Source organism: Gymnoscopelus braueri (genome assembly GCF_963280865.1).
Source record: "Gymnoscopelus braueri genome assembly, chromosome: 18".
NCBI classification, from domain to species: Eukaryota; Metazoa; Chordata; class Actinopteri; order Myctophiformes; family Myctophidae; genus Gymnoscopelus; species Gymnoscopelus braueri.
In genome coordinates this window covers 6,821,571-6,833,842 of record NC_137618.1, presented here as the reverse complement: position 1 = coordinate 6,833,842, position 12,272 = coordinate 6,821,571, and the positions used below count along the sequence as shown (strand labels likewise).

The window sequence follows — 12,272 nt, the reverse complement described above, 5'->3', positions numbered from 1 at the left end:
CAAAGCCCCTGGGGGCCCCGGTTCGGAGGACGGCCGCACACCCAGCCTTGCCCGACCGTCCGCCCCAGCTTGCAGATCGACTATTTTCACTCGTTTGGGTCCCGGGGAGACATCAAATCTCTCTTTTGGGTCACGAGTTTGGGATCCAGGCACTGCCACTGCCGTGTCTTTCGCCACCTGGTGGAGGAGGTGAGTAACTGTCACGGAATAGAGATCAATGTAGGCCCACAGTATAAGTAACTTTAGGAAGACATAGTAGGAGAAGGCAGGGAGATACATTTAAAAGCTTTTATTTAAACAAGCACAATGAAAACTCCACATCAGCCCATCTCCTGTGTAAAGGAGGAATGTTCAGATATGTCATTGGTAGATGTCTAACTGGGTGGAAAACTGGAGACATAGAGTGGTGTCAATTCTATTCAGTGGTGGAATAAGTAAGCCTACTCAGATGTTTTACTTGAGTAAAAGTAACAAAACAACAATGAAAAAAATAATACTCTGTTAGAAGTAAAAGGCCTGTATTCAAAATTGTACTTGAGTCAAGTAAAAATACAATACCATGGGCATCAAAATATGCTTACAATAAATACTCCAATGTCCATTTTCATGTTTTTTGATTTCATCCATCAAGTACAAAGTCAACTTCCTACCACTCGCCACCATTTGAAGGTCATGATAAGCAGGCTAGGCGGCTATATTGAACTTCAATTTACTAACATCACATTCTTGCAGACAGTGACAGTCACAGTGCCAACCTGTTAATGTGGCTAGTGTGTTGGATGAATCGCTGTAACGTCAGCTTCATCTGGAGTTGCAACAGGTGGAGGATGATGGTCAACAAAATATGCACCTAATTTGGACAGTATAGACATTTAGGTTTTTTTGCTCCATTTAGGTTTATATAGCCACTGATTCCATTCTTGATTAGGCTACATCACTGTCACTGCTGTCACCGTGCAGTGGAACGTGCATTCACACACTGATGGCAAATCAGTGCCACTGTTGATGATTTCAACCAAATTACATTTGGAGACGATGGAGGCCTACAGATGATAGAAGTAGTTGAGGGGGTATGATGATAATACTTTAAATGGGCTGCCTGCCTGCGGACGGACGCGTCGATCAGCAGCCTCCCCTGACATGCAAAACATTTACAGTTACTGCTCATTGGGGCTGTTCAAATGCTTTGAATTTGTGTGAGAGAAAACTGCAGTAGCATAATAATAATGATAATAATAATAAACTGTATTTGTATAGCACCTTTCATGACATGTAATGCAGCTCAAAGTGCTTTACAGAGCAAGAATACAATTATAGTTACAACTAATTTAACAATAAAGCAAAAAAGAAAAGCAGAAGCATAAAACAACATTAAAATAATCGCAAAAGGCAGTGAATCAGGCAATACAGTGAGGACATGGATAACAACACAGTGAGGATTTAAAAAACAACCAAAAAATCTGCTAAAAGCAAGAGTGAAGAAGTACTGTAGCTCCTGAGCTGTGCTTTAAGGATATCCACAGAGGCTGCCTGTCTTAGGTGTAATGGGAGTTTATTCCACGCTGTCGGTCCGTAGAAGCAGAATGCTGCTTCACCGTGTTTTTTTTTTTTTTTTTTTGACAGGACAGTAGGCTGACAGGAAATGGGGAGAGAGATGGGGGGAGACATACAGCAAAGGTCGTCGGGAACGGGAGTCGAACCCGTGACACGCTGTCATGCTGGATTACCAGCTTATGTGGTATGCGCCTGGACCGCTAGGCCAGCGGACGCCCCCACCGTGTTTTTTATATGTCATTGTAGGCACCTCGAGCAGGTCAGCACTTGAAGACCTGAGGGGCCGGTTCGGAACATATCTCTCTAGGCAGTCATAGAGGTAGGAAGGTGCCAGACCATTTAGAGCTTTATAAACTAGTAAAATAATTTTTAAATCGATCCTAAAAACAACCGGGAGCCAGTGTAGTAAGCTAGAACTGGAGTAATATGTTCTCTCATAGGCTTGTATAATAGAGGCAAAACTGGAACCGAAAGTTTGGTGATGAGAGCCGGCTGGACAGCTTATGAACAAACACTATTTCTGAACGATTGGGACCTTTCTCAGTTAATCAGTTCAGGAATATAAAAGAAGACATATCAACAGGTTGTTTTATAATCACTTGTTTGTGCACACTGTATAATTTTATTGAGGCATCTAAACAGCGGCATATATCGTTTCTGGCTCAGCAGTATCACAAGATTTGGTCAGTCAATGATGGACAGTCTCGCGATACTTTGGCACTTTCAGAAACTTACTTTGTGCTCTTTAGATAGCTCATCTTATACAGTGTACACATCGAAAAGCAACACAGCAGAAAACAATATTTGATATGTCTTCTTTTATTTTCCTGGGCAAAATTATTATTATTATTATATATTATAGTATTTCACAAAGGTCGCTGTCGTTCAGAAATAGTGTTTGTTCTAAGCTGGTCCACCTTGCTCTCATAGACTCCAATATATTCCACGGCTGCAGTTTGCCACCCAGCTGACGGAAATGACGTACATGACCGTACCTTCATTTTATTTACCTTGCCTTGGCCTTGACTGCACCCTCTGGTGATGTATCAAATATGGCTCTTAAAATGACAATAACCCCCTCTTAGTCATTTCCTCTTGCCGAAATTACACCCAAAAAAAAGTTTAACAACATTCAAATAGCATATCTATTTTGAATATCTTCTGAGTTCAATGCATGACACATCATTTGAAAGCTTACATACATTTTGTACCCATTCTTTCCCTCCATACCAGCAGTTATCAGCCACTGGAGTAGTGTGGTGGTGTGTACCTGCACACTGCCCTCTTGCTATATTTTGGTGCCAACTGTTTGTTTTGGTACACAGGGATGTTTTTCGGCTACCAAATGCTTTATACCACTGTGCCCGTTATTGCAGTAAATTGCACATTTGCACCTATCTACGAGTTGACACATGAACCTGTTACACAGTAACAACATCAAACTGACATACATTGACAGCAAATGTAGCCCATGCTGCATTGCACTGGTTCTCTGGGGTGGGGTCCAGGGACCCCCAAGGCTATTATGCTATTCCAAAATAACTAAATTGTGAGGTTGTAGATCGTCTATTTAAAAAAAAAAGGTTGACATATCTTCTCTTATGAGATGGGGGTACACGGCCACTATATGTATTGATAGTACAGTAGAGTCCGGCTCGGGAATTGAACCCGGGACTTGCTGTCAGGCATCAGAGCCTATGTGGTACGCGCCTTAACCCTCGGCTATTGGCGCCCAAAGACAAGCTATTTTTGGAAAGTAAAAAAAACAATATATATAGCGTGTAAGTACTTACTATACAGTATCTGTACCTAATGTCCTTCTTCTGTCAAGTACATACATTTGTGCACGTGTGTCACTACATTTTAAGGGGAAAGTGATTGACAATTAGTGCTCAACCACTAGGCCAGGGGTGACCACACCTTTTTGACTTCTGAGCTACTTTAAACTTTGTTTTTTATCCCATTACTGAAAATACTTCAAAAATGTACCCGAGGGTTGCTGTTACAAATGTCCTTTCTTTGGAATAGTGACACTAGAGTTACATATAAGCAAACACACTTGGAATAAGGACATAGTGAATAAAAAATGTCTTCCTCCCATTCTGTATGGAAGTTGGGGATTCTCAGCTTGTTTACTGACGCGCGCAACACTCTTGTAAACAAAGCATTGCATGGTGGGTCAAAGGGAGCTTATAGGCCATTTGCAAATCAATCAAGTCACCTTAATTCAAGTAGCAGATGCCAAAAGGAGGGGGGTTTTTTTTAATTTATTTTAGGGGCATGTCATGTGGTCTACCTGTGCAGTCCTTGTGATCTACTGGTAGATCGCGATCTTCCTTTAGGGCAGCCCTGTCTTAGGCCATTTCACTGGTGTGTAATCTTGTATAATAACGTGATCAGATCAGAGAAGTGATGGAGAGGAGTAAACATGTTGACATGAGAGTCAGCTGTTTAGAGGTCGCTAGGGGTGATGCAGATCCATAGGTGAGGAAATTCCTTACAGCAACTCCTCTGTCTGGGGAAAAAAAGAAACACATTTCATTGCTTTTGTTATAAATCATAAATCTTCCGGTCCGGGAGAAAGTTTAATCTGCAACTTTATACAACTAGAGTTTCGGGCATCTAGTTGTTAAGTTGAATTATGGAGATATATGAGGTTTCTGCCCAACAGCAACGATATATTGATCTGGGAAGTGCTGCTGTGAGTCAGGTGGCTACAGTATCTATTCGTTTCTACTCTCCCCCCAAAGCAGTTCTTAATATTGTGTAGTACCCAGAGACAGGCAAAAATAAGTTAGTGTATTACCCTTTTAACCAAATAAACCCTATACACTTCCCCCAGAGCTCTATCCTTGGACCCGGCCCTTTTCCCTCTAAACCGAATCTCGTCGCAGAAAATAGCAGATCTACAAGCTCAAAACGTGTAAAAAACACTGACACGTTGTGTGCTTATAGATCTGCTCATTTCGGCAAATGATCGCCTGTTATGACAGGCCCAGAACAAGGACGCTATGACTACAGTATTTGAGAAATATTTGAGAAGGCTCAGACCTAAACAGGTTGGTGAGGAAGGCAGGCTCTTTCAAGGGGACCTCAAAGGCGCGGGTGGAGGAGGTGGCTGAGGTGCGTACAGCGAAGCTGGATGCCATCATGGCAAACCCCTCTCACCCCTTCCACCTGGATATAGTGGGGCATCTGCCACGGTTAATCATATAACTTGGAATAAAAGATGTACCAAGGGACTCTGACCTCTAATGACACTTTAGGGTATGGTTATTGTACTGATTGCACTGTTGACAGTCACTTTTAGACTATAGTACTCTTCCCACTTTATTTCTAGATAAACTTTATTTCAAACCGCTACTCCTCCCACAGTTTTTATTCCCCAATTTAGTGCCATATGTCAAAATGACCGGCTTCACCGGTAATCGTGCGCTTGTATTTTGCTAAGAGATTGGTTACATAGTTTAATTGATATTGATTTATTAGTGCATTAAATTTCCCCATCCACTTTAATGGGAAAATGAAAAAACTTGATTTCAAGTATTTTTTTCTCAGAAACCGTAAGGGCTAAACTTACAAGACTTGGAGGGGAGGTTTATAATTTACCTGCGAAATTATATAAAAAAAATTACATCATTCGGCCACATGGTGGTGCTATAACAGCCCACTTTACGTTTTGGCCTATAACTCTTGAACCGTAGGTCGTAGAATAAAAATCTTGTTTCCCCCTAAATTCCTTGGGTCATAACACAACTCCCCATATAGGCCACGCCCATTTGCGTCTGGATAGATTTTCCGCCATTTTGAATTTTCTTCAAAACACACTTTTATCTCCTCCTCCTACAGATTTTGTCCAAATCTCACAGAAATCGTTACACATGATCTCTGGACCCATGCGATAAACATATCCAAACGGAATTTTGATAGTCTATACCGTTCGGCCGTAATTGGATTCCAAAGTTAGCGGGAGGGGCCCGTTTTACAAAAAATGCCTAAAATCGCGAACGAAACGTCCAATCAATCCCAAATTAGAATCACATGTCGAGGATGGTTTACTCAACAAATCCCCAAAAGCATTTCCACTTTGACCCATAGGGCGCGCCACAAATGCGCAAAATGTAACCGTTTGACACAAAAACATGATTTTTGGGGGGATCAGTTCTCTCAAAAAGAAAAGCAAGTGATCTCAGGAGTGACATGACGATGTCATTGGCTCGCTACATTTGTGGGAGGGGCCTGTTTCTTTAGTGGGAGGGGCCTATTTCCTCAAATCAAAACGGCACGTGTCACAAACGCGGGATCTGATCGGCACCGAATTCGAATCGCACGTCGCGCGGCTTCCGACGGTAATCCTCCCGGCGTATCCCTCACGTCCCAGCGGCCGCCTGCGACCCGCGTCGGCGCAACCACACTTTGCAATTTCCCAGAATTGCGACGCGTCTAGTTTGCATTGAACTGCATTGCATTGCATTGCATTAGTGGTTGCACGGTTGTGCAGGATAGTTGTATATGTGCGTATACTTTTGTATATTTGTATTGCTGTATCCGACAGTACTAGTAGTTCCTTACTCTGTATTTGAAACTTTGTAACTGTGCTGCCTCTGGGTGACTGAAATTCCCTGCGGGATCAATAACGGTATCTATCCATCTATACATAAGCACCTTCTCTTGGTCGCTTGTCATCTATCTAAAGAAGTCGATACGTTTATGTTGCAGTGTTGCCATATTTTGTGAGAGAAATAAGCAACCAGGTCTAGGAAAACAAGCCCAAAATAAGCAACTATTAGGCCACATGAGCACTTTAAACATATGCATCGGCTATTTTCGAAAACTCTTGCAATAAAATGTGGGTGCCGTGGGAGGGGCGCCTGGCAACAGGCAATGGTAGCGTGCTCTCTGTGGCTCCACGGTTTAGGCGCCATGCAGTGCATGTCATGTACCTGTTATAGTTGCCTCGCCAACAACTATCACCACACTGCTTTGGATGCGGCAGGTATAGTAGGAGTAGTTGTGGCTGACAGGCTGCAGGCTGCTGACGAAACTGAAGATCCCGGCAGAGTTCTGGGAAAACGTTGTGTTGCCGCTCAGGACCTTCCCGCCGCGGTCCAGCCACGTGACGCTGGGTTTGGGGAGCCATCTTTGTGCCGTAGCCGTCAATACGCCCGAGGAGTAGACGAACGAGGGCGCGGAAAAGGCTGCGAAAAGGAACAATAATGGGGATTCAAATGCTTGGCACCTTGCACACTGTGCCCCCTAGTCTCGCGTAGCCAGACAATCTGATAGTGATCATTGCTATATAGAATGTTTGTTCAGTGTCTCCCAATCTCTCCAGCTAGTGTTCCAGTTCCAATTTTGTCTGCTCATTTCTTTTTTCATCACTTTCAATTTCACTTGTATCCTGTATAAGTTCTCTCTCCTGATTGAATGAAATCTGTATCTCGACCTGAACATGTATTTTCTGATTACTAAAGATCAACAAAAGAAAATCACTTACTGCACCTTTAATGATACTGTACATCTGGTGACATCTAAATGAGGTGGGAAAAATAAAATAAAACAACACCACAGAACCAATGCAAAGACTTCAGGCCTGTGTTAGCTTGGACCGTGCCACGAGGCAGTGTTGACGTCTCGGAGGTGCCAAGACTAGGGGGGGGGGTGAGGATTTACGATCCTGTCCCTATCGGGACATAACTCGAACAGTGGCGAGTCGGCTGAGGCGGACTTCGAGACGTTCGGCGCGGCGACTCGCTCGCTTGAGCTCGCTCGCCGGTGCCTCTCGTGGCTCAAGTCCGCTTCAGACCGCCGGAGCTGTCCGAAAACAAGCGCTCCCACGCCCCGCTCATCCTAGGGAAACAATATTAGCGAGCGGTTAGGGGTTAAGTGTCTTGCTCAGGGACACTTCGACACATTGGTGGGGCGTGGAGACGAACCAGGGACCTTGGGCTTCCCAGGCGGGCTCTCTAACCATTCAGCTACAGCATGGCTGCCCAAACCTGGGACTCAGTGTTAATTTAACTCTGAGAGTGTAGCAATGGAACCAAATGGACCCTTAATTGAATACTTTATTTAGAATTTTGCAGAGAAAAAAGCACAAGGAAGTACAGTTTACAACTAAATAGGATTGCCCAGGAATGCCGCAATGGCTACTTTCAGACCCCTAACTCCTCAAAGACACCTGGGGGTCCCCGGACCCCACTTTGAGAAGCATCAGCATCAGTAGGCAGAGATCTCTGATGATCGTTAGGCTACTGTATACAGTATGTGCCCTCAGCCTCAGTGCCTGCAGTACATAGAACCATTAAAAGCAGCTGGTTGACCTTGTTGTCTTTGCCTCAAAGATGTAAGTGCTGCTAAAAGTAAATAAACTGAAGGATATATCATTATTTGACTTCTTTGACGACATCTGTATAGGCAATTATGCATTCGATGTGTCCCTATGTTTTCCTCTTTTTTTTCCTAAAATAGCAGATCTACAAGTTGTGAGCTTGTAGATTGCCTTTTTTTATGTTTAAATAGGGCTTAAAAATAGTTTGTGTATTTTGTATTTACTTGTTAATTGCATAATTCAAAGTTTAATTAGGTTGGGGTCTACTTAATTTAAATTAATCTATCAAAAAAAGTATTTGTTTTTTCCAACATATTTCAAGATTTTGTACTTTTTTCTTAACAAAATATGGGTCAAAACACATGGTCTAGGCCTCTTCAACATCGGGATCGGCAACGGAACCCAAACATCCGTCACGTGTCGGGGCTCTACTCTTCTTACCTCCTACTTTAAGGTCCACATCAACGCTGCTGCCCCCGGTGGAGGTGTCCACCCGGCAGCTGTAGACGCCCTGGTCGCTCCGCCTCACCCTCCTGAGCAGCAGAGAAACATTCCCGTCGACGATGGCGTCGGGGAAGACGTGCGTTCTGTCCTGGAAGGTGGCGTTCTGGTCCTTGAGGACCGCGATTCCGTGCCGAAAGCAGTAGACCAGGCCGCTAAGCCCCTCCTTCCTCCAGGTGACCGACACATCGCTGGCCGGTCTGGAGGGCAGGTAGCAGCTCAGAAGGAGGTCTTGTCCCAGGTTGCCCACGGGCCATTTGTTGTCGCTCTGAGCTCTGGGAGAAGGAGAGGATTGCCTGTTGTTTTCTGTTGAACAAGGATTGTTCTTAAAGAATTTTCTCTACACACAAAATATTCAATCATTTACAAAAAAACATCTCAGGCACAATCAATTGCATTAAAGTCTGTGACAAAATACAGTATGGCTATCTAATTGGAAAATGCACAAATACGTGCAAACACGAATACACACGCACACGCACACACACACACACACACACACACACACACACATCCGGTGTGTCCCCATTCTGGGGCAAACATTAGGTTTTCAGCGTATTTTTTGGTGAAGGTATTTAGTGTAGCGCAGAAAACAGGAGGGGCTTTTTTATGACAACTTACAACAAACAACATACAAACATTTACATAAAAATAGAACATTACAGATTATTTAACCAATTTAGACCTGAGGCTGATTCTAAAAACTGACCTAAGTTTTCCGAAAAACTTCAAATATTTATTCAAAAATTACAAAAAATGTATGTTGCTATATACATCAACAATTACCCCAAAAGGGGTTCCTGGATTGAAAGGTATAGTTACGTATAGGGGTTCCCGGTCTAATTGGGTTAAGAGTGCAACAAATGTCATAAGGAACAATATAATAGCATCTCTTATCTCCATATTCTAACTTTTTGTGTTTTTCGCTAAATTAACGCCCTACTTGATCATAGTACAGAGTCACACAAAAGCATCAAAAGTAGCATTTCGAGCTTGTAGATCTGCTATTTTTTTATTTGAATCCTGAAAAGTAACAGTCTTGGACACTTGAGGTTTCCACCCGACAGAGACAATATGGTTGCCGTCTTGTGGAAACCTCACATGTCCAAAACGGTTTCTTTTCAGAATTCAAATTCAAAGTATGGCTAACATAGCCAATCTACATAGGTTGTAGATCGGCTATTTCCGCTACAGTATGACGGAGTGGGGGCATTAATTTACCGGGGGAAAAACCCAACATAAACAATTAAAATAATGGATATAGGAGGTTTCTGCCTGACAGCAACGTCTAGAGTTTCATGGGTTCAAGAGAGTCAGCAAAGACTCCATTGACAAGAAGCAATTATCTTACCCAAACACACCTGTGTAAACTCACACTGTCATCCCTGTTAGCAATGAGCTCCATGCATACATTAATATAATAGCTCAGGACATCATGTAAATACTCCCTGCAAAACTTGACTTCCATGTTACAGGAACACAATGTGGGAACTGATGTGTTTCTAGGACCCAAAGTGAACATATACAGTACTTGAACCCCAATGTTGTCTCTCATATATATATATATATATATATATATATATATATATATATATATATATATATATATATATATATATATATATATATATATATTGTATATACAGGAATTCATTAATGCAAAGTGTATTTTCAGAGCATGTTTATTTTAATGATCAATCAATCGATTGGATTGATGGAACCAACGTAGTATACTTTTAGTTCCTTTTTATCGGGATCACAATGAATTGAAACTAATTATTCAAGGTTTAAAAGAAAAAATGCCATGTCATTTTCCTGTACTTAATTTGTTTTGTTATATTATCAATACAATCTTAGTGTTTTGCCAATTATTTGTGGGCCCGCTTGGGCCCACAATGACCTAAAGACCCCCACAAGTTCACAAACGTCTTACCTGCTGCCAGGGCCAGTATGAGGATGATGACGGCTGAAAATATGCCAATGAGGATAACCATACTGCAAATATAGAGAAACATCATCAGTGTTTTCACCACCAAGGTGTATTGATAGTTAACAGTCACATCAAATCAAATTAAATATCAAATGGTCCCTTAATAATATTAAACACGTTAAACTCTAATCTCCACCATTAATCAGCGCCTCAAACTTTCATTGAGTATAAACTGTGGCCCACACATTAGCACCATATGGTACATTTATTGCCTATATCGTGGGTCTTCAACAGGAGGTCCGGGACCGCTAAGGGGTCTGTAGAGTACTACAAGGGGGCTGCCAAATGTTTGTGTGATAGGACTTATTTTCTTTCATTAACCACTTGAACCCAAGCATCCCTATTCTGGGGAAACATTCGCCAAAAATAGCAGATCTACAAGCTCACAACACATTGCACTGCAACTTGTAGCAGCTTGTAGAACGTCTATTTTCGGCAAAGAGATTTGGTGTAGAGGGAAAAAGAGTAGGTATTGAGAGTTTGAGGGTACTAAGTACTGAGGGTTTAAGAGGTTAAATATCTGAAAATACACGCTATGAATCCAACAAATTCATATACAATATTTGACAGTACTGATGATAGTGAAAGCCCACATGCAGACGTACCTGACGAAGATAACGTCTCCCAGGGAAGCCATGGTCTCAGAGAAACCTGCACCGTCTCCAGTCAACAGCTAGATCACGCGGCTTGTCTCCCTGAACATGAGGGGTGCAAAAGTTCATCAAACTTGATCGATTTAACTGTTCATTTAATAGAATAATCGATTAATAATTGTTTGCTATGTTGGGGATGTCGTTATAGACGGAAAGTTTAAAAAACATGTCAACAAGATTTAAAAATAGTGAAAATAGCAGATCTACAAGGTTTTTTCAAAAAGAATATTAATTGTGCGATGAAATATAACATACCCCTTAAGTGGTTCATCGATTAATTGGTATATAAAATAATAATAATATAAAGAACGTGCTTCTCGGTTATTCAATTGATCGTCGTATCTAACCTACTGTTACTGTTTGAGTTGAAACCTACCTGAAGAGTTTCCCACAGCATCCAGGAGGAAACGCTACTCCTTATGTCAATATTGTATTTATAACCACTTAAAAACCTACCGTATATACTTACTCGACCGGGGGCTCCCCAGGGCTCTATTCTCGACAGGTGGGGGGGGGGAGAGAGAAAGGTGTGATGATAGATAGAGGGAGAAATAGAAAGAGAGAGAGAGAAAGAGTATGCTCGAAGTATGTATGAGTGGGACTGCAAGAAGGAAACCTGCGCACATTTGTGTGTGTGTGTGTGTGTGTGTGTGTGTGTGGAGGGGGGGGGGGTATCTACACACAGTGTAATAATCATAATGAGTGTTCTGCTGATGTTAGCATGTTGAGTGATATTTTGACTCTGCATACAGCCAGAGGTGCAGACACACACACACACACACACACACACACACACACACACACACACACACACACACACACTTTAGATGCCAATAAATTAGTCGTCCTCCTCTGAGAGTTATATATTCTGTTGATGGAATATGTCAGGAATATTATAGGGATATTTCACTTTTTTTTTTTTTTTTACTCCTGGGGTCATTGTAATCTACCCAGGCTTTTGTGTGCGCCCCACACTGTTTTTAAGTTGCTTGATTCAATGTTTAGATATAATAATAATTATAATAATTATAATACTAATAACTAAATTTATATAGCGCCTTTCAAAAACCCAAGGACACTTTACAATACAAAAAATAAACAAACTATTTACCAAAAGCCTGAGTAAACAAGTGTCTCTTCAGTGCGGACTTGAAAGAGTCGATGTTGGTGTCTGGCGAATCTCCATGGGGAGAGAGTTCCAGAGGGCAGGGGCTGCATGCACTGAAAGCTTTATCGCCGAGGA

At 42.1% G+C, this 12,272-nt stretch overlaps 1 protein-coding gene across 1 annotated transcript; it reads right to left on the bottom strand.

The window, feature by feature from the left end:
- Positions 1-6,489: 6,489 nt before the first annotated feature.
- LOC308105847 (V-set domain-containing T-cell activation inhibitor 1-like) lies at positions 6,490-11,013 on the bottom strand (the record flags this gene model as incomplete). Its single annotated transcript, XM_080456771.1, has 4 exons — positions 6,490-6,752; positions 8,327-8,692; positions 10,320-10,381; positions 10,982-11,013. 4 exons carry the CDS (start codon positions 11,011-11,013, stop codon positions 6,490-6,492), a joined length of 723 nt encoding a protein of 240 aa, XP_080312897.1.
- Between the last annotated feature and the right edge of the window lie 1,259 nt (positions 11,014-12,272).